Here is a 22931-nt window from a genome sequence, read left to right as displayed (position 1 = left end):
AAAAAATAAAAGGCAAGCAAAGAATAGTGATATTTGCGTAATGCAAGATGAAGCTCCATCTGTAGTACTTTATTCAGTTTTGGGCACACTGGTTGCATTGGGGTTGCATTCCAGGATGCACCACTAAATTTATCAAAGATCCAGAGGTCTTAGCAATGTTGAGGATGAAGAATTTAGGTTCTCAGATTGTGTCCACTGACCATGATGTTGGTGTTCTGCATAGCTGCTTGTTTCAATGGGGACACATCCACACCTGAAATAAGGAGTTCTTATCATTCTGGAAAGTTTATTTTGTGCTTTGGGATTTGAAGTGCAGGATACTATATTAAAAGGAAATTTAGGCTAGGACAGCAGTTCCAATAGCTCTTACAAAATGTGTTATGGCTTCATCCAAGGAATTCATATATTCAGTATAAATAAATTAAATACTTCCAAAAATTAAGCTTTATCTCCCCAAGACTCTCTCCCCTCAAATTCCTCCATTTATTTGCCTGTTTATTTCCAAACAATGGAGATTTCTTCCACAGAAATCATATATCAAGCTCAAGATATTGCCTATCTGGAGGAAATAACTACTGGAAAAATCTACTGTCAAGGATACATGGTAATAGTACAACCTTCAGTTCCTAGTAATCCACAATGAGTTCAAATCTGACCATTCTACAATCAGTGTCTCAAATTCAGTGTTTCATATTGTATATTTTTCCAGGTTTCAGTGAACGTCATTAGTCGTGATAGAATCTGAACATGTTGTCATATACTTCAGTATGTTCTTTCGCTACACGTTCCATTACAATTATCTACATATAGCTGCAGGAAATAGTATTTTCAAAGAAAACCTTTTCCATTTATAAAATCTTACTGTTCCCATTGCTTCTTTCCTCTAAATCATTTCAGACCCCATCATGTTGACTATTTGTTAGTGTGAATAGATGTCAGTAGCTTGTATACAATAGCAGAAGGAAGAGATTTGCTTTAATAAAAAAAGTTTAGAACACAGGAAAGAGGTCTGGATTTACCTTACTGATGTTTAAGCTCCTTGCTTGCATTTTGAGGGGTTTTTTTGAAATGAAACTCAAAACAAATAACTGTCCTGACTGTTTTCTTGAGTTTGAGTTTCTCTTATCTTGTGTGTGTGTTAATTTTTGCCATTCTATCTCTGTTTTGTAGCTTCTCAGGTGGAAAAAATATGAAGGTGGTAGACAATTATTTTATAATTGGCATATAGACAGCTAAATGAGAGAGAGAGAGAGAGAGAGAGAGAGAGAGAGAGAAATAAGAATATAACTTTCTTGATGTGTTACATTTTTGATTATATGTTTGGCCTGATTTTTCTCTTGCTGCTCAGCTCCTCTTTCCCCTCATATTGGGATGTGTACATGGTCCTAGCACTAATGCTTTATACACTGTCAACATGAGATGAATTCCTTTTTTAGTTTGCAGTAATTTGGGCCTTCAACTACATTTCTTTCTTTGATATATTTTATGCAAAGATTTTCTTCTCAGTATGGATTAAGCTTAAACATTTTATAGCCACTTTATATTTGAAATCTAACATTCTGCTCCACTCGTAATAGGAATTTGGCATACTTGTACTATTTTTTTCTATTCTAGGTTCCTGTTGTAAATCCAACAGGTTTATTTGTCTTTAGCCCAATGTCTGGCCAGAATAGAGCATTTCAGGCTGTGTTTCTTACACTTCTCAGTATCCATATGGTCCTTGTGGATTATGCTTAGCATTCCAACCTCATGCTTGTCCAATATCTATAATCCCATCATATTCAGTAATCCACTGGGTTTTTAAGAACTTTTTTTATCAGCACAATCGAATGATGTATAAGAGGTTTAATATTTCTCTCATAGGGTTTGTCCAAGCTTTTCCATTATTGTGGTAATTCTAAGGAGCCCCATGCATGTCTCATTTTCATTTACATTCTCTATTTCTAATTACCTTTTTGCAATTGCAGCCATAAACTGGTTTCTGATGCAGTAAAACCTGTTGAGAGCGACCACTCATGGGAGTTAGCAAAAGTAACAAAAGTTGCTTGTAAGAGGTGGTCTCTCTTCAAAGGTTTGCATCCCAGAGAGTGGTGGTGTTCCGTGACCTGTTCAAGTAGGTTGTCACATTTACAAAAGCATGTTGTTCTGGGAAGTGTTGCACGCAGGTCATTGATGGATTTGTAAGCCTGCGATGTCCCTTCCGCTTCCACTTCAATTTATATAAAATCACCCCTCCTTAGGGTCTGGTTTGTAACAAAATGCTAATTCCAAAACTATATCCATGAAACCCCAGGCAAAGCCGCCTTCTCAGGTTTCAATCCCCCTGTTTCTCCCAGTCTAAGGTATCTTCCCTGATTTTCCTGCACTTGGGGTTTCTTCTCTCAGGAGCCATCTTCCCCAGCCCTAAATTTGTCTCTGCCTGAGGGCTACACTCACCTTCTTTATAGCTGAACCCGTGAGTCAGCAAAACCCTGTTAACACTTTCCAGCAAGATGATGACCTGTTTATATGTTGTGGTTCTTCTTTAAGTGCTGGTCCCTATGTGTATTCCACTGTGGGGTACTGTCAACACATCTGGATGTGGCCTATGTAGGGGTCTCAGCTTCTCTTAAGTTGCCCTCCACACTTTGTTTCCAGTCTGATCAGTTCCTGAACGCACACCTTAAACTGAGTCTATCAGCCCTTGAATTCCAGAGTTGCAATCTCCTTTAGCCTCCTGGTTGCTTTCTCAGAGGCAGCCTGGTGCAGGGTTGTCATCCCTTTGGTGTGTCAGGCCTCCCTGCCTCCTTCTCCCACTTCATTCTCTCCCCTTTGTAGCAGGTCTTGTTTTCTCTGTTGGCCACAGCTGTAGGTCCCTGTCTCAAGGATTGGCAGTTCTGGCAGCTGTGTGCGGGGGTGTGATCAAGCTGCTTGCTTTGTAAGCAGGAAAAGACTCTCTCTCCTCTCCCTTCTGCCTATGCTCAGTATGGGGTTTGTAAACCCCTTTACAGGTACACATGAGCTCCATAGGCCTGGGACCAGAAGGATTTTGCAAGCAGTGTCCGTTGGTCCACACCTATGCCCTTTCTCTCCTCATGTGTCATACCTAGGACATAAAGGGTAGTGCAGAACACCCGCCTCTCCAGTTCCTATTTACCACTACATGGTTTGAGAGAGAACCCTCCAGTGTCTGGAGCTGATTCTTTCTCCTCATTTATTTTTTAAAATATTTAAAGTTTTGTATATAGTTTACAGAGTTTTATCAGGATAGTTAGTTGTCGGTAATCTTCACTGCAGGTAATTCTCCCTGCCTCCCCGGTGCAGGGTTTAGATTTATGCCCCAGTTATCAGGGTTTGAAAACTGCGTCTTCTGTCCTTGCTCCTTCCAATCAGTGGTGACCACAAATGCTGCCTTTGCTGTCTCGGAGATTCCTGAATCTCTTCTATGTGCAGTATCTACTGCTCTTTTCCCAGCTGAACGCAGCAGGCATAAGAACCCTGTTTAGAAACACCAGTCCTCATTAGGAAGACTCTGAGACCATCAGGTGTCAGGAACTCTGAAAGAAGTCCTCCCCCATCCCATGTGCTGGCAACAGTATGGACTGCACCGCTGATGAAAGTGGACCCAACTTTTTCATTGTCGGGGGAATTGGATGTACTAGAAGATAGGTCCATCAATGGTATTAGTCAGGATGGGCAGGGATGGTGTCCCTAGCCTCTGTTTGCCAGAAGCTGGGAATGGACAACAGGGGATGGATCACTTGATGATTGTCTGTTCTGTTAATTCCCTCTGAAGCTCCGGGCATTGTATCCTGTTGGAAGACAGGATATCGGGCTAGGTGGACCTTTGCTCTGACTCCGTATGGCTGTTTTTATATTCTAAGTCTCCTGCAAATGTCAACTCATGTGCCTTAAATCATACAATACACTTTCCTTTGTTTTTCTCAGTGTCTCACATCTCTGATGAATGAAATCTCTTCTGCTCCTTCTGTGTGAGATGTGCATTAGCTTTTTACCTGCAAAAAATGAAAATGATCAGAAAGTCACCAACATTATTCATTGCTATAGCGGAACAAATGAGAAGACAACCTTCATCCCTTCAGAGGACCTCTCAGTGCTGTATCCTACTTTATCAGTTGGTGCATCTCCACCACACAGGGCGAGAGCTCACCCCACCTGAGCAAAAGAAGCTTCGGTAGCTTCACTTCATGAGTGGCCTACTTGACATTTGCAGAGCAGCAATGTGGTGCTCTATCCATATGTTCACGAGGTGCTACAGCCAAGTTAAAGCCTCCACAGATGATGCATCCTTTAGGGTGGCGATCCTACAAGTTACTATATTGTCTGCACCTTCACACCCTCCTCCTTATCTGAGCACTGCTTGTCAGTCACCCATGTAGGGACAAGCACTCAAAGAAGAAAGGGAAGCTACTCAACTTATTGTAACTGGAGTCTTCGAGATGTGTGGTCCCTATCTGTATTCCATTACCCACCCTCTTTCCCCTCAGTTTTGGATCTTTTAAGACCATGTCTACACTATGAAAGTACTCAGATTTTATAGAAGTTGATTTTTTGGGAACAGATTGTATAAAGTAGAGTGCATGCATCCACCCTAAGCACATTAATTCGGCGGTATGCATCCACAGTACTGTGGCAAGCGTCCGCATTCCAAGCGGTGCACTGTGGGTAGTTATCCCACAGTTCCCGCAGTCCCTGCTACCCACTGGAATTCTGGGCTGAGCTCCCAATGCGTGATGGGGCCAAAAATTTGTCGCGGGTGATTATGGGTAAATGTTGTCAGTCAACCCTCCCTCCCTCTGTGAAAGCAACAGCAGACAATCATTTCACACCTTTTTCCCTGGATTGCCCAAGCAGACGCCATAGCACAGCAAGCGTGGAGCCCGTTCAGCTCACTGCAGCAGTTATGACCATTGTAAACATCTCGCGCATTATTGTGCAGTTTATGCAGAACCAGCACCTGAAAAACCAGGTGAGGAGGCAACGGCAGCACAGTGATGAGGACATGAACACAGATTTCTCTAAAACCGCAGTCCCCAGCAATTTGGAGATCATGGTGTTACTTGGGCAGGCTCATGCCATGGAAAGCCCAATCTGGACCCGGGAAACAAGCACAGAGTGGTGGGACCGCATAGTGTTGCAGGTTTGGGATGATTCCCAGTAGCTCCAAAACTTTTGCATGCGTAAGGGCACTTTCATGGAACTTTGACTTGCTTTCCCCTGCCCTGAAGCACAAGAATACCAAGATGAGAGCAGCCCTCACAGTTCACAAACAAGTGGCAAAAGCCCTGTGGAAGCTTGCAATGCCAGACAGCTACCGGTCAATCGGTAATCAATTTAGAGTAGACAGATCTACTATGGGGGTTGCTGTGATGCAAGTAGCCCATGCAATCATTAAGCTGCTGCTATCAAAAGTAGTGACTCTGGGAAATATGCAGGTCATACTAGATGGCTTTGCTACAATGGGATTCCCTAAGTGTGGTGGGGCTAGACAGAAAGTTTATCTCTATCTTGGAACCGGACCACCAGGGCAGCCAGTACATAAACTGCAAGAGGTACTTTTCAATGGTGCTGCAAGCACTGGTGGATCACAAGTAACATTTCACCAACATCAACGTGGGATGACCAGGAAAGGTTCATGACGCTCATGTCTTTAGGAACTCTGGTCTGTTTAAATGGCTGCAGGAAGGCATTTACTTCCCAGACCAGAAAATAACTGTTGGGGATCTTGAAATGCCTATAGTTATCTTTGGGGACCCAGCCTACCCCTTAATGCCCTGGCTCATGAAGCTGTACACAGGCACCCTGGACAGTAGTCAGGAGCTGTTCAACTATAGGCTGAGCAAGTGCAGAATCGTGGTAGTGTGTGCATTTGGACGGTTAAAGGGTCGCTGGCGCAGTTTACTGACTCGGTTAGACCTCAGCGAAACCAATATTCCCATTTTTATTGCTGCTTGCTGTGTGCTCCACAATGTCTGTGAGAGCAAGGGGGAGACATTTATGGTGGGTGGGAGGTTGAGGTAAATTGCCTGGCCACTGAATACGCGCAGCCAGACACCAAGGTGGTTAGAAGAGCACAGCAGGAAGTGCTGTGCATCAGAGAAGCTTTGAAAACCAGTTTCATGACTGGCCGGGGTACTGTGTGACACTTCCGTTTGTTTCTCCTTGATGAAAATCCATCCCCTTGGTTGCCTCTAAATTCCCTGTAAGCCATCCGCCCTCCCCCCTTCGGTAACAGCTTGCTTGCGAAGGAAATAAAGTCACTATCATTTAAAAAACATGTATTCTTTATTTATTGATTATAAAAATAGGGAGATAACTCACAAGATAGCCCCGGGTGGGGTGTGGGAGGAGGGTAGGAGGGAAGGAAAAGGCTACTTTAAAACTTCTTGAATGACAGCCTTCTGTTGCTTGGGCTGTCCACTGGGGTGGAGTGGTTGGGTGCCCGGAGCCTCCCCCCTCCCCCCGCATTCTTGGGCGACTGGGTGAGGAAGCTATGGAACTTGGGGAGGAGGGAGAGCGGTTAAATAGGGGCTGCAGCAGCAGTCTGTGATCCTGCTGCTGTTAATGAACCTCCACCAGACGCCGGAGCATGTCCGTTTGATCCCGCACTAGCCCCAGCGTTGCCTCATGCCTCCTCTGATCTTCCTGCTGCCACCTCTCCTCACGTTTATCGGTCACTTTTCTGTACTCTGCTGTTGTGTCTCTCCACACATTCTGCTGACCTCTGTCAGTGCCGGACGACTGCATGAGCTCAGAGAACATTTCATCGTGCGTGCTCTTTTTTCACCGCCTTCTCTGAGATAGCCTTGGGTACGGAGGAGGGAGGCTTGAAACATTTGCAACTGCTGGAGGAAAAAAGGGAGTGAAATATTTAAAAAGATGCATTTTCCAGAACAATAGCTATACTCTTTCACGGTGAACAACACTATTCACATTACATAGCACATGTGATTTTGGTGCAAGGTTGCATTTTACATCTTATATTGAGTGCTTGCAGCTTTGGTGTTGGAGATCACACACACAGTGCCAGGCAACAGAATTCAGCTTGCAGGGGGCCATGGTAAGCCACAGTCTTTCAGCTTCTGCAACAGCAGCACCCTCCTCTCCCATATCAAGCAAAACCCGTTGAGTTGGCCATTTAGTGCTGCAGTTTTCCTGTTAACGTGCAGCAGCAGAAACCAAAGTAACCCCCACACCATTCAATTCTCTGGGATGATTGTTTTACCGCTCACCCCACCGCCTGGCTGGTATCAGGGAAGATCCCTGCTCGCCAAATGCGAACAGCTCAGCGCCAATGGCCCCCACACCTCTCACTGCGTGGCTAACTGTGGGAAGGATTTCTTTTCAGCCACAGGCAAACAGCGCAGTAGGAACGGCCACCTCTGAATGTCCCCTTAATTAAATTCCCCCATTTCAACCAGGTTACCATGAACAGTATCACTCTCCTGAGGATAACACAGAGAGAGAAAGAACAGATGTTGCTTGAATGCCAGCAAACTCCGGGACCATACGCTGCCAGGTTTTGTTTGTCATGCAGTGATACCAAATTACTTGCTACTTGCATGGCGTGGTAAAGTGTTCTACCATGGAGGACGGAATAAGGCTGCTCTCCCCAGAGACCTTCTGCAAAGGCTTTTAGAGTACCTCTAGGAGAACTTCATGGAGATGTCCCTGGAGGATTTCTGCTCCATCCCCAGACACGTTAGCAGACTTTTCCAGTGGCAGTACTGGCCACGAATACATCCCAAGTCCTCAGGGCTACTTAATCATTAAAAAATGCTTGCTTTTATAACATATATGTTATATTTTAAAAGGTACAGTCACCAGAGGTCCCTTCTCAGCTTGGTTGGGTTGGGAGGGTATTTCAGTCAGAGTGATAAAAAGATCCTGGCTGTCGGGGAGAATGGTATGCTATGTGGTCTCCTCAAGCTTGTCGTCCTCCTCATCTTCCCCACCCGCAAAATCCTCAGGCATGGTGGAGAGTACCCCATTATCGGAATCCACGGACAGGGGTGGGGTAGTGGTGGCGCCCCCCCAGAATTGCATGCAGCTCAGCATAGAAGCAGCATGTCTGGGGCTCTGTCCCGGAGCGTCCATTTGGTCACTCAATTACAGACCTAAAAGTTGAATTCTTCAAGAAAAATACTTCAAAAATAGACTCCAATGAGAGACTGTTGAATTGGAATTAATTTGCAAACTGAATACAATTAACTTAGGCTTGAATAAAGACTGGGAGTGGATGGGTCATTACACAAAGTAAAACTATTTCCCCATGTTTATTCCCCCCCGCACTGTTCCTCACACGTTCTTGTCAACTGCTGAAAATGGTCCACCTTGATTATCACTACAAAAGGTTCCCCCCTCCCCGCTCTCCTGCTGGTTATAGCTCACCTTAAGTGATCATTCTCATTACAGTGTGTATGGTAATACCCATTGTTTCATGTTCTCTATGCATATAAATCTCCCCACTGTATTTTCCACTGAATGCATCCGATGAAGTGAGCTGTAGCTCACGAAAGCTTATGCTCAAATAAATTTGTTAGTCTCTAAGGTGCCACAAGTCCTCCTTTTCTTTTTGCGAATACAGACTAACATGGCTGCTACTCTGAAATATCCCCATACAGCGGTCAGATCCAGTACCTCCCGTTCAGTTCATGTTGGAGCTCTTTTTCGATTCTTGGACTGCATGGTCACCAGTGCTGATGAGCTCGCCTGGCCAAACAGGAAATGAGAGGAAAAGTTCCCGGGGCTTTTCCTGTACACCTGGCCAGTGCATCCGAGTTCAGAGCGCTGTCCAGAGCGGTCACAATGGTGCACTGTGGGATAGCTTCCGGAGACCAATACCTTTGAATTGTGTCCACGCTAACCCAGACATGCCGCTTCTATGCTGAGCTGCATGCAATCGGATGCATGCAGTGGAAAATACAGTGGGGAGATTCATATACATAGAGAACATGAAACAATGGGTGTTACCGTACACACTGTAAGGAGAGTGATCACGTAAGATGAGCTATTACCAGCAGGAGAGCGGGGCGGGGGCGGGGGAAGAAAACCTTTTGTAGTGATAATCAAGGTGGGCCATTTCCAGCAGTTGACAAGAACATCTGAGGAACAATGGGGGGTGGGGTGGGGGAATAAACATGGGGAAATAGTTTTACTTTGTGTAATGACCCATCCACTCCCAGTCTCTATTCAAGCCTAAGTTAATTGTATCCAGTTTGCAATTTCAATTTCAGCAGTCTCTCGTTGGAGTCGGTTTATGAAGTTTTTTTTGTTGAAGAATAACCACTCTTAGGTCTGTAATCGAGTGACCAGAGAGGTGCCACAAGTATTCCTTTTCTTTTTGCAAATACAGACTAACATGGCTGCTACTCTGAAACCTCCCTTTAAGTGTTTATTTCAGCTGTCTTTTTAGCACATAAGGTGCTTTATTCTGTTACAGGCATAGCTCTCTCCCCACCGGCACTGTCTTCATTAAAATGCACACATGCCTGAATCCATGTGATTACTAAAGCTAGGCCATTCAGCTGGTGCTCGTGGTGTTGAAGAACAGGACTTGGAGGAGAAGGATAATATGAAGAAACCCTTTGACCACTAATAACAAATATGCTGCATCTTGTTCAGGCCTATACAGAAAACCTTTCAGTGATTGCTTTATGTACACACAGCAGGCATTGTATTTTTTGATCACCATTTCAGTTCATTTAGTAAGTGGGGGCCAAAGAGAGAGAAAGAGAGAGAGCTAGCCTCAGTGGTCGGGAGTTGATTCCACTTGGCAGACAGACAATATCAAAGACAACCTAGAACTTGTGTCAGTCAACAGCTGTTTCTATCTTACTTTTTTCTGGCTCATTTGACTGTACTGCAGTTAATTTTCCCTTTTTCTGCATATGAGGTCAGCAAAGGGGAGGCTTGGAGTGATTCCATTTTCCAGTTTACTGTTTATCTATTATACTCATTATATTTTCCTTTGTCTGCCTTTTCATATTCCCTTGAACATCTGCACACTGGCTTATGAGGCCAAGCCACAGTGAGACTGCTGCTAAAGTGGACTCTGCTGTGGAAGAAAGATGAGGCTATAACACTTTGTAAACATGATGATGATGACATTAAAAGCTCTATAGTTTTTTATGCGCCTTAGTTTATATAACAACATTGTTGCCCTTGAGCACCAGCATACTGTGTGTAAGATGCTGTTGATGTGACATCCAGTATTTGTGAGACAGATGTTGATGCTCTTCTGTTTCTGATGCTGTTGTCAGAGATGTATAATTTAATTTGTTGACCTCAAGTTGTGTTCAAAGATGTAGTCATATTGTTATCTTGTTACTCCACAGCTATAAAACAATTGTGCTTTACATCATTCTACTACAAAAACACAAACAAGTAGAGGAGGAGGGATTATGATGAGGAATTGGTCCATATCAATTAGAAGGAACAAATGAAAGGAATTTCCTTCCATTTGTCTCTTTGGAAGTTTTTCCCTACATGACCCTGAAAGCAAGATTACAAGGTCCATCAGAAAAATATATTTCTCCAGCCATCTGATATCTATAACTTTTTATGAACAAGTTCTTGTTTGTTTGTTTGTTAGGCTGTATTGGCCCACAGGGACCATATTAGAGCAGGGATCGGCAACCTTTGGTACGCGGCCCGTCAGGGAAATCCGCTGGCAGGCCGGGACGGTTTGTTTACCTTCAGTGTCTGCAGGTTCGGCTGATCGCAGCTCCCACTGGCCATGATTCGCTGTTCCAGGCCAATGGGGGCTGCAGGAAGTGGTGGCCAGCACATCCCTTGGCCCGTGCCACTTCCCACATCCCCCATTGGTCTGGAACGGCGAACCACATTCAGTGAGAGCTACGATCAGCCAAACCTGCGGATGCTGCATGTAAACAAACCATCCTGGCCCACCAATGGATTTCCCTTATGGACCACATGCCAAAGATTGCCAACTCTGCATTAGAGCAACCCATAACACAGAAACACCTTTTAAGAATAAATGGCATAAGAGCATATGTTATCCTTAGGCTAACAGGTAATCAACTTAACTGAGAAGTAGTGTAATGTAGGAATTGTGGGGGGATGCTGCTGTTGATCAATTAGCTACTTAATCCTCCTACAGCATCATTGTGTTGGTAAAAAGAAAAGGAGTTCTTGTGGCACCTTAGAGACTAACAAATTTATTAGAGCTTAAGCTTTCATGAGCTACAGCTCACTTCATCGGATGCATACAGTGGAAAATATAGTGGGGAGATTTTATATACATTATATATAGATTTTATATGTTGGTAGAATGCCCTAACATGTTGAAAAGTGTTGTCTTTACAGTGGAATATTAGCACTTCATTGGTGATGTACTTAGTACCTTAGGCTGCACTGAAACACATAATAGTCTAGGATAAGAATTCTTCTAAAGATTCAGGACTGTCTTCATTCTGATTAATTCTATAATCATAGTTTATTATCTGATAATTATAGGTCATGGTGTGAATATGTCCCATCTCCCACTGAGAAGGCAGCTTGATTTTCTAAAACCACTATAAGTTGAGCAGCTAGGCAAAGCAAGGGGTGGATGTGGTACCTTGATTCAGTGTGGCATACAATTTAAATGTACAATCATGGTGATTCTAAGTAGGAGAAGGAGGATACATTTTAACGACCATGTCACATACTGTACCATATGTTTTTCAACACTCAGTACCATATAGAATGATGTGCCTTTTCATGATTAAACAAAAAAGTTAAGGTTGTGTTTCTCTTTCTTGCAGATCATCAGAAATTGGAAAGGGAAGCTAGAATCTGTCGCCTTTTGAAGCACCCTAATATTGGTAAGAGAATGTAATCACTTTATGTGGTGTGTGTCAGAACAGAGAAATAAAAAGAGAATACAGAATAGCTTCATAGAGGTAGAAAGTTGGGGGAAGTTAAACGAAACAACTGGCAAAGAAGGTTCCTTTATACAGCGGAGTTCCTTCCAAACTCATAATGCTTCCCTGAGATGCGGTGTCCTATGGGATGGTCACTTCCAACCATCCGTACTGACTTCATCTCCTTGAGCTCGTGTTTGGTGCTTTTGTGATTTGTGTCACTGTGTTGAAGATGTATATAGAAGAGTAAACCCTTTCCTCTCCTCACTGTTGTGTCCCTGCATTCAGGCATTCACAGTAGAGGCTGGCGAAGATTTTGATTTAGGTTGCTTGTTGTCTTGAAAGTATGAACCAATAGGAACTGATAATAACTTTGTAGGCCATGAGGAATCACACTCTGAGGATGACTGAGACCCTGGTTTATCTGCCAGCAGTCTCAGTGCACATCTATGAATCTTCACCTGAGCCAACTTTAAGCTACCTCAGTAGCCCAGCAGCAAAAGTATGATTTTTGTCTCATACTCATTAATGTCTCCTCTCCTTTAATGGCAATGACAAAGTGTAAAAAAACAAAACATACAAACAAAAAAAACTCAAAAACCACAGCTCAAAATGGAGATTGGAATCACTCAAAAATCCCTATCAAAATTTCAAACAAAAAGGAAGGTCAAAGATACAGAAACAGGAGGACTCCCTTGAACTTGCAACTCCCCTGAACATTTTTCAAACTTTTAAAAAGTTTTGGTTAGATACAGTTTGTTGCTTCTTTACTGTTCCCAAACCAGTTTGCCCATCCCTTGCTATAGTAAAGCAATGCTGAAGCCAAGAAAGATGATTAAGAAGAAAATGTAAACAGTAATTACTATGAAATAAGAAGAGCTAAAATCCACAAAGGACTGTAAAATATATGACTGCATGTGATTAAAATCTTTTATTCCATTGAATAGTTTGAACCAATATTATTATTGTATGCTGTCCAGCTGTTCTATTAGAGTTATTATAGGAAGTAAACATACAGTTTGAAAACACAGAAGGGTTGTAGTTGTTGAGGAAACACTGTTGATGATCAATAAGATACCACAGAGGAAATTCCATGCTGTGCAATCTACTCTGAAATAGGTAATTCAGTCAATGAATCACACAATAGAATACACTTTTTCTTCTAATTGGCTGTTCAGTTTCAGAAAGAATATCAGGATTCAGAATCTTATGAGAGAGGCTGTTTGTTATCATGCTGTAGAATCTCCATGAACACTATCAAGTCACTGAAATGTATCTACTCCCCTTTCCCTATAACAGAATATCCTGCTGAGCATGGAGAGTGTGTGTCTGCCAGAGAACTAGTTTTATATCCATCCTAAAAGCTCTCAAGTATTAAAGTATCTTGTTTGTACAGCTGAATGAAGAAGTTTGCTTTTAGGTCTGGTCTCTGTCTTGGAGTAAGGTCATAGAGGTAGTTTCAAGAGTAGAAAAAAATTCTGTACATTTACAAAGACTCTGATATTTTCAAAAGTGGGAGCCTAAAATTAGGCTTCTAAATCCACATTTAGGTATCTAAACTAGAGGTTTGCACACTTCATTGCTAAAGCAGGCCAAACTGTAAACCCAGCTGGACCCCATGTCCCCTCCCCATAAGTATTTTGAGTACCTGTTTGGCGAGGGGCCTGACTAATGGGAGAGAGAGGCCTGCCTGGGCGGGGACAGGCCAAAATAGGAAGGGGTGAGGGATCGTATGAGGGTCAAGCGGACTGGAGTGGGGTGAGGATTTTCTGGTTTTCCTGTTTTCACCAAAATCAATAGGCCCAATGAAGCCTAGAATGTTCCCTGAAATTTTGGAATTGATCAGATAGAAAGTTCAAAAGTCATTGTACTACATGCAGACAGAAAGGCCATCAAGTTGAAAGCAAGGCTTTCCTTCCTTGACAAATACACAACCTCATTCTCATATGTGCTTAACAGCCAGCAGCTCCCATAGACGACAGTCTCTGTTCAAATCTTTTGCAAATCAGGCCACTTATTTGAGTGCCTAAATGGAGAACTAGGAGCCTAACTTTAGGGTCCTACTTTTGAAAACTTAGGTGCAAAGTTTCCAGAAATCATAATATGTGGAAATCCCTTTTCTCTTCCTGCTTTTTTGGTTTAGCAACTGTTGATTTAAACATTGTTGTTCACATTACTTAAAAGTAAATTAAATACTCTAAAATGCTCTGAATTGCAATGTTACAATGCAAATGAAAGGTGGGAGTTTCAAAGGCATCTGAAGGACTTAGGCATCCAACTCCCACTGACTTTCAATGCGTGCCTTACTCCTTAGGTACTTTTGAAAATCCCATTCAAAGTTGTAATGTGGATGTGACAGACAGACACTGTAAAATTGGAGAAGTCTCACTTACATTTATATTGGCAGCCAATCTTACTTTTGGGCCTATTACTATCTGAGGTGGGATTTCCAAAAATGTTCAATGTTAGCCTTATTCTCATCCAATTGAAGTTAATGGTAAAACTTCAGTGGAAAGCAGAGTTAGATCAGTTCTGAGTGCATGATCTTCTAAGTTAGTCTAGACTTATGTCCGTAACTGAATATGTCCGACTTATGTAACTGAAGCTGCGTCGTGTTTAGAATGTAACAAGATATGTTAATGACATATAACAAAACATATATTGTATGTATGCTAGACTGAATCTTTTAGTTTAAAAGGAAGAACTGCTGCCCTATGTACTTAAAAATATAAACTCCTCATGCTCAGGCTCCATTCCTTTAGTGTTCAGCGAGCTTTTTGGCCTTTTACCTGTAGAGAACAAAACACCTCAGAAAGTCTTCCGGGCTATTTGTCGCCATAGTGGAAAGAATTCAGGGTCAGGCTATATCCTCTCAAAGAATCTCAAGATGGATTTTGGGCTGTATTTTGCTCTATCAGATGTTTTTATTCTTCCTCCCTCCATGGGGTAAGGGCTCGTTCCATGAGGGCACAGGCTGTGTGTATGGCATTGCTTCAAGAAGTGCCTCTACTTGATAATGGCAAAGCAGCTGTGAAGATCTGTCTACACATTTATAAGGCATTATGCTTTAGTTCAGGACCATATCATTGATGCATCCTTTGGAATGGCGTTCCTTCATTCAGCTCTGCCACCTGCATCCTCGGACACTCCTCCTACTTGAGTACTGCTTGTTAGTCACCCACAGTGGAATATACATAGGGACCAGCACTCAAAGAAGAGGAAATTACTTACTTTATTTATAGGAACTGGAGGTTCTTCAAAATGTAGTCCGTATGTGTATTCTGCTACCTGCCCTCCTTCCCTGCTGCTTTGGATCATCTTTTGGCTCACAGCAGAGAAGGAAATGGAGAGGCGGTGTTTCCGCCCCACCCTTTATCTCCTCAGTCTGGGGCACAAGGTGAGCCAAGTCGCATGTGCAAACCAATGGATACTGCTTTTAAAATTCTCAGGTTCCAGGATCATGGAGCGCATGCATAGCCACAATGCAGTAAGATAGGAATCTCTCATCTCCGGTTACTGTACTTTATGGTAAGTAACTTCTATTCTTTGGGGCTCTAAGTCCCTTCTCCTGCACCAGTCAACCAAAGATATTCTTTGGTGCTCCCGGTGTCCTCTACTCCCCTCCATAGCTTCTTTTTTAAGGCTCCAGGTTCCTTCTATCTGCTTGTCCCCCACCCCACCACATCATTTTAAGGGCGTCAGGCCTCCCTTACAGCGTCTTGCAGAAGAAAATCAGATAAAGGGGTTAATTCTCTTTTATTAGCAGAGCTCCGGCAGTTTGCTTTATACATTAATAGGTTGTACACTAGACTGATCTACAGCAGTGCTGGGTTTCTCACCACAATATGATGGCCTGAGTCAACTCATCCCGGTGAATTTAAAGTGATTTTAATGAGTATCTCAGATCAAGGCCTCAAGGCCTTGAGGGTTCTACTAACTAGCTGAACCCATGGAGAGCCCACAGCTCCCCAAACAGTTACCTCTCCCGCTGTAGTGTCCTCACTCTTACTGCAGATGTATTATTTGGGGAAAGCCAGAAGCCAAGAACCAGTAGAGTTTCTGCTCTGCAGCCAGATCTCTTTCTGTCACTGCCCTTTTGTGCAATAACTTAATAAGGACCCCACCTTGCCTCAGAACTTTCTAAAAAAATAGTCCGGCAGGCAGGCAGAAAATCTTGCTTTGTGTTTCAGGACATTGGATCATCAGGACTGTTTGTAAAAATCTAGGACTGTCCCAGACAAATCAGGACCACACGCTCGTTCAGAAACCCCCCTAGTTTATGAAACTGGCATATGCTGTTTAATCAGCTAACAGCAAGCCAAACCAAGTTGGACAGGACATTGTTTGAAACATTTGCATAACAATAGATTTCTTGTCATTGACCTTTTACTTCGAAATTTCTGCTGTAGATCCAGTTTACACCACAAGATAGTACTTCTAATCAGACCACATCCTTCTGAAAGTGCTTCATGGACAGTGGAGCCAGGGACAAACAACTTGTGTTGGTGTTCTGCAAAGCAAAAGATTTCCAATTAATATGTCATGAAATTCGTTGGTCTTAAGTAGTAGAAATAAATCCTGACTATGAAAAATGTTAAGTGAGTGAGAGATAAGCTCTTGATATTCAAAATTCTCTTGCACATGTGAACAATGAAACTTTAGTTTTAGGTATAAATTTGCCAAGGTTGTAAATTTTCAGTGAAGAAAATCTCAGGGCTGGCAGTTTCACTCTTTTGAAAAAGAAGCAAGTCTGAAAAAATTAAATGATGCTGAAAAATTAAATGATCTTCAGATCATTTGGGAATACTGGTTAGTTTTAGCTGGTATTAAAGCTATGTAATAACTAATTTTTACATATCCCTGGCAGTTCTGAAAAACTGAAAGAAAATATTGAACTAAAAAGTAAAAAAAAAAAAAAAAACCCAAACATATTTTGGGTTGAACAAACATTTAATTTGACCCAAAACAAAACCCTTTGTGTTGATTTTTATATTTTTTATAGATTTTTTTTAAATAAATTTGAAGGAAATTTTGTAATTGTCATTTTGAATTAAAAAATTTAAATGTGTCACTTTGAAAATGTCTAAATAAAACAACTCAATTTTTTCAGATTTTTTCAACTAAGACAACTTGGCAAATTTTACACAAATTTGAGAAATGTTTTGGTCAACTTGAATCTGCATTTTTCTCCAAAATAAGTTTTGGTGGAAACATTTATCTCAGTGCTAGCTGGGATTAATTTAGTAGGGATGCCTTTTTTTTTAAACCATATTGATAAAATAAAAAAAAAGTCTGTTTTCCAAATCTTTTATTAGGATTCACCTCCAGGTATAAGAACAGAACATTATCCATTGAGCCCACTGGATATTAGGGATGATTTGTAATATTTATTTATAAAAATCTGGGAAACCACTTAAGTGTTATCTCATACTGTTCATTTCAGCACCTAGCTGATAAGTGCTGAGAGGTGCATTAGGGCTTGTCCACACAGAGACTTAATGCACAGCAAGCTGGGGTGTTTATGAACAGTGCACTAGTCTGACATGTATTAGCTAGCCATGTACTGAAAGTTCCATAGTGTGCTTTGACTTATTGCTGTTTCAAACTGCACTACAGAACTTACAGTGCATGGTAACAGGGTCCACATGGCAACTTAGTGCTGCGCAACAGGCTAATACACTAGATTTACTCCCCGTCTTGATAAGGACTAAGTGTCTGTGTGGACAAGCCCTTAGAAATGCCTAGATAGATTTCTTTTCAATATCAAAATGTTTTGTATGGTGTGATGAAAGTTTAATAGCATTCAACACTATCATTTCATCTGCCTTTATCTGCAGGTTCCAAGGTTCCATAATGTCACCTACAGAAAAAATTAAATCAAGTTCTTTTTAGTGAGTTAAAAGTAGTATCAATTCCGCCTCCATCCTGCCAACCTGCACCCCTACGTCCCTGAGTCCCATTACCATTTCATGTGGTTTTACAGCCACATTTTCGTATTAAAAAAAGGGCCTGTGTCTTCTGTTCAATGAAAGACCCCTAGAAATCAAAGGAGAAATGGACTATGGTGGAAAAAACTATCACAAATTGTACACAAAATAAATTAGAAGGGAAACTGACTTTAGGAATTGCATAGCCTACCCCAATATTTTCTCCTTTCTATGGCTCTGTTTTAAGGCAACCTGTCACCTTTGGAGTTGTGGGCTGGGTATAAATCTCTCTGCAGTCAGAGTATAGCCACTTGGTCAATGTGGAAGGAAAACTCCCATTTCACAACTCTTTCTCATGCCTCTTTCCTTTCTCTCTCTGATAAAATAAATTAATCTGAGCAGATTATCTCTGTAGCACTCTCAGATGCATTCTCATTTCCCAATTGAAGTTGGGAGAAACAGTCTTGGAAGCATTATGTGACAGCATGAAACAGACAGACGAGCAGCACAACCACAGTTTTATTTGTTTTTATTACACTTTCTCAAAAATGCCATCAAGGATATTGTTGCATATTCTAATGGTTGAAAATGTATGGTATTAGTGAAATTCAACAAATCTAGGATCATAAACCAGTGTGGGGCAGCTTTCCATTACAGTAGTTATTATGTACCAGAAATCTTTGAATTGGTTATAGGACTGGACAGTGCAGGACGAGGTGTTATGCTTATTGTGTTAATCTATCCCTCCACTTGTATGCTCAATCCTGTGAGGTGCTGAACTCTTCCTACAAAGTGACTTTGGACGATCATGTTCTGCGTGATCTTGCTAAACTGTCATTGGATATGTTTGAGAGGAGTGAAATGTTTTCTTGAACAGATGTTCAAGAGGACTGAATTGGTCAGGAGGCTTTTAAGAAGATAGTAAACCTTTCATTGCTACATCAGTGGTTCAAATCCAGCCCATACAGGCAAAGAAATGAACATCTGTACAATGAACACTCAGTAGTCTATGTGAAATTAGAATAGTTGCTCAGGGCTAGGAATCAACACCCCAAACCCCATGACCCTTATTGATAGTAATGGGCCATCTTTGGTGGGAGTTTCAGGAAAATGGAAGATCAGCAAATAAACAATTATGTTAACTTAACTATCTTCTCATACCTAAAGTTGGTCCTTCTAGGTCATGGTAACAGATGCTCCAGATCACAGTAACAGACACAGTGGCTTCCATCTGACACATTTCACAATCACTAACATTCTTCTGTAACAGAATGGTGAGACCCAGCACCTATTGAAGTCGGGGAGGTGGTCGATGGATGGGCGCAAGCCTGCCTATATCTGAAGTCCCCTTCTCCTACTGGACCTGGGATTCAAATAATGATGGAGGACAACTAATGAACAACAGGGTCAGGAGTGAGGGTCATAGGTACTGAATCAGGGATCCAGAGGGGGACACTGAGCAGAGAACCCAGGACAGCGCCCAGTGCTCCTCAAAGATGTCTAGGAACCAAGTGGACGCTGCCCAGAGGAACTCTACCAGGATGCATGAAACAAGGGAGGAATGGAAGTAGGTCCCACATTGGTATGAGAAGACAGGAGCAGAGGGCCATGTCCTGTCACATATTCATACAATAAAAAGGAGGTGTGATTATTCCTCTGTAAAAGAAATGTGTCCCCAACTCTGAGAAGTACAGCACCCCTACAAACTATTATAGGAAGTATACTACTGTATATATAGTATTATTATTTTCTTCCGACAAACTACTATAGGAATACTATAGTATACAAGGTTTGTTGTTTGTTACAGCAAGCTAATGTGATCGTAAACTTCCAAAAGAGACTCTATAATATAGATTAAGACAGCTGTTGGGGGGAAGCTTTTTTAATTTTTATATACAGTTACACTTCAGATTACATTAAAAACAGACCCATTATTGAGCAAAAAGCCCACAAAGGACTTGTAACAGTTACATTAAATGGCACATTTTTAGCTGTTGCATATACCAATGCTTCCAATTTTGGAGGAGAATAGGACCTGTAGCAGAAATTCTGAAAGGAGAATAATCTGCTCTTAATAATGAAGGCTACCTCTTGCCTTTCTGTTTTCTGGTCTTTAACCTTTCAGTAAGTGCCGAATACCCAACCCTTGCTTAGCAATCAGAGAGCTCAAATCTTGCTGTGCCTCTGATTGCTAATCTGCATCTCCTGAGACTTTTGCTGGTATAACATTATGCTGGCACTCAACTCTTTGTTTCTTTTGGTGGTGATTTAGAATCCTGTGGCTCCTTTAATTATTCAGATGCATCTTCATCCTTGTCTGCTCTTTTTAATTTTGATAAGGCTTAGCTTACACACCACAGTAACTAGTTACAGCACAGAACCTGTTAAATGCTGCATGAGGGAAGAAGAAAAAATCATTTATTTTTACCTCATTATGTCTCTTCAATTGAGAAAAAACAATATTGTGTTAACAGGGTGGTTTTTTTTTTTTTTTTTTTTTTTTTTTAGGAGATAGACCTTTACTTTTAAGTTCAGAATGTCTTTGGTTACTATTTGTATGAAGTTGTGCATAGCACTACATTCAAATACACATTGGTAATATACAATAAATGTTAGATTTTTTTAAGCCCTACAGCAACTGATAGACAATATCTGACAGAGATTGACTTTAAAAAAACAGCCTAATTCTGATTTTACAGTAGCATAAATTATGAGTAGCTTGACTGATCTCATAAAGTCTATGTGTAAAACTCATGAGATTTAAATCGGTGTGTTGTGTGTGTGTGTGTGTGTGTTTTGACTTGAAATCTCACATTTCCTTATTTTCCAATTCATTACATATAAAACAAGTACTGACTTTAGGAATCAAAATGCATTATCCCCCTTCTTCCCTCTATAAAACAAAATCAAACAAGTCATCATTTAGATATATACTATATATGCTGGTTTCAGGAATATGAGAGAGCATTTACTCTTTTTTTACATGGCAGTTTTAAACCATGGGCTTCGGGCATCCATGAGATTCTAGTTTCACCTCCAGTTGCTTCCTGCGAGTACCTATGGCAGTTAAATGGGGTGGTCATTTTAGTAATTCTAGATCACCTTAATTCTAATAAATTAACAAAATGCTGTATCTTCCTTGATAAATAAGATGTTTAATTTTCTTCTGGTGATTTTTTAAAATATGTAATATGTTAAATTTCCTACTTAATGTAAAAGCGAGTTAAATATGTGGTCAGAATAGTGCAACTGGTGTTTGAGTTGCTAGTTAAGGGGTGGCAAATAAAAGGAGGATTTGACTTAAGATGATTGACAGGAAATTACTTTGGCCAAACGTATTAAACAGTAGCTGTGCGCTTTCCCTTCTGTAATAGCAGCCTTATAAAGGGGGCAGAGAGAGCGAGTGAGTAGGAGAAATGGGAGAAGGATCAGGCCTCATCTGAAGTGAAAAGATAGTCCATAATAAGAAGGTTTTACACTTTATTTAGTGCCTAGATATTACTGCTTTGAGGAGGGGATTGGACTACATGACCTTCTCAGGTCTCTTCCAACCCTAATCTTCTAGGATTCTATGAAATCAGGAAAATAATAAAGTGATTATTTTGAACAGTTTTGTGCTTACCAATTTGTCTGTTATTTTTAACACTGTCCCAACCAAGTATGATATGCAATTTTATAGCGATAATGCTGTGCTCTGCCTCTCTCTAATTAGTTCTGGGGGTAATGTGTAGAGTGCACAATACAGTAATATCTAGGCACTAAATAAAAGTGTAAAAACATTCTTATTGTGGACTTCCTTCATTTCAGATAGGGCCTAATCCTTCTCCCATTTACTTAAATAGGAGTAGGATTGGACCTTTGGATTGCGCTCCAAAGGGTTATTCCAGGAAAAAAGTATCTAGGAGGAGACAATGCCACAAGCCATTTATAGCCTCTCTTATAGTAAGAGAAGATGTGTGCAAAAAGGAGCATCCTGCCTGTAAATCCAAAAAAACCCACTACGTTATTGTTGTCTTCAATAATATAGAGATTTATGGAGTCCCTTGAAGCCCTCTAGAAAAAAGAAAATAGCCTATCCTGAGCTTACAACACTTGTGCCCTTAGCTGGCAGCCACAACATCCTTGGAGATCACCACAGTATTCTTTGTGTGGTATAGAAGGTAAGGTGCCCTAAAGTTTGCTACCAGTTGTGCCTTTTTCCCCCTGCACAGCACCATGCATACTGTAGTCATATGTATCTGATGACTAAATATAAACCCACATGAACTAAACTTTGGAGGGTTTACACAGCCTACTTTTAGCTACTTACTGTAGATACTTTTAATTTCAGAAACTGTTTTCATAACATTTCTCATTTCTTCTGCAAAGTTGTTTTTTTCTTTCCATAAAGCCAGAATAAAATTGTATTACTGTAGCCACTGATTTTAAATGTAAAATAGATTAATCCAATGTACATAACTATCTTAAAGACCCTGCTGCAGTTGTGTAAGATCAGGAGACTCTGAAAGCTGTTGCACTTCACTTATAATTTGTTTTATTGTTTTGTTTACCTGGTATATTCTCTTAAAAAAAAAAAAAAAAAGCAAACCCCTCATATTGCCAATTGCATTGTAAATTTGAGTGATAAAAAATGATTTAGTTCAATATTAATTGCATACTTGAACATTCAAGAAATCTTTACTTTTGAAACTTTGTATGAAGTTTTATTTGAAAACGGTTCATAGTGAATTTGTGACCACATGTTCTACATATGTGTAGACATCATGGCTCCTAGCTAAACCACAAACATGCAGTTTTCTCTGGACCTTTTCCTCCCAAAACACGGGTCTCTAATGCTCTAACTAAAAGGAGATTTTTCTTTCAACTCATTTGGTGTAGTGGGTTATGTTTTGGAGTAGAAGATTCTGAGTACTGTATCAGATTGGTGCCCAACTGTTAGAGTGAAATCTTATGTACTCTACATGCTTTCTATTAAGGCGGAGGACAAGCTGTATCTAGCTAGCTAGCATGGATGTGTATGAGTGCTATCGGCTTGCATAGAATTGGGGCAGGTCAAATATTTGTGACTAAGTTGCCTGCTAGTAGCCGTCCCACAAAAATATAAGCCCCAGTACTACTTTAAAGATAATGAAGAGTC

General features: G+C 41.2%; 1 protein-coding gene across 49 annotated transcripts in view; it reads left to right on the top strand.

Annotated features, from left to right (window-relative positions):
* The window catches only part of CAMK2D (calcium/calmodulin dependent protein kinase II delta), a 237221-nt gene that overhangs the window by 87467 nt on the left and 126823 nt on the right, over positions 1-22931 (top strand). For all 49 annotated transcript variants that reach the window (XM_038400285.2, XM_038400273.2, XM_038400272.2 and 46 more), the window contains exon 3: positions 11769-11828. In XM_038400285.2, the coding sequence (XP_038256213.1) occupies positions 11769-11828 (60 nt within the window). The remainder of the gene's footprint in view (positions 1-11768; positions 11829-22931) is intronic.

Source organism: Dermochelys coriacea, chromosome 4 (assembly GCF_009764565.3).
Source record: "Dermochelys coriacea isolate rDerCor1 chromosome 4, rDerCor1.pri.v4, whole genome shotgun sequence".
Taxonomy (NCBI): Eukaryota; Metazoa; Chordata; order Testudines; family Dermochelyidae; genus Dermochelys; species Dermochelys coriacea.
The sequence above is the reverse complement of the archived record's forward strand: the minus strand, read 5'-3'. Positions and strand labels throughout refer to the sequence as shown.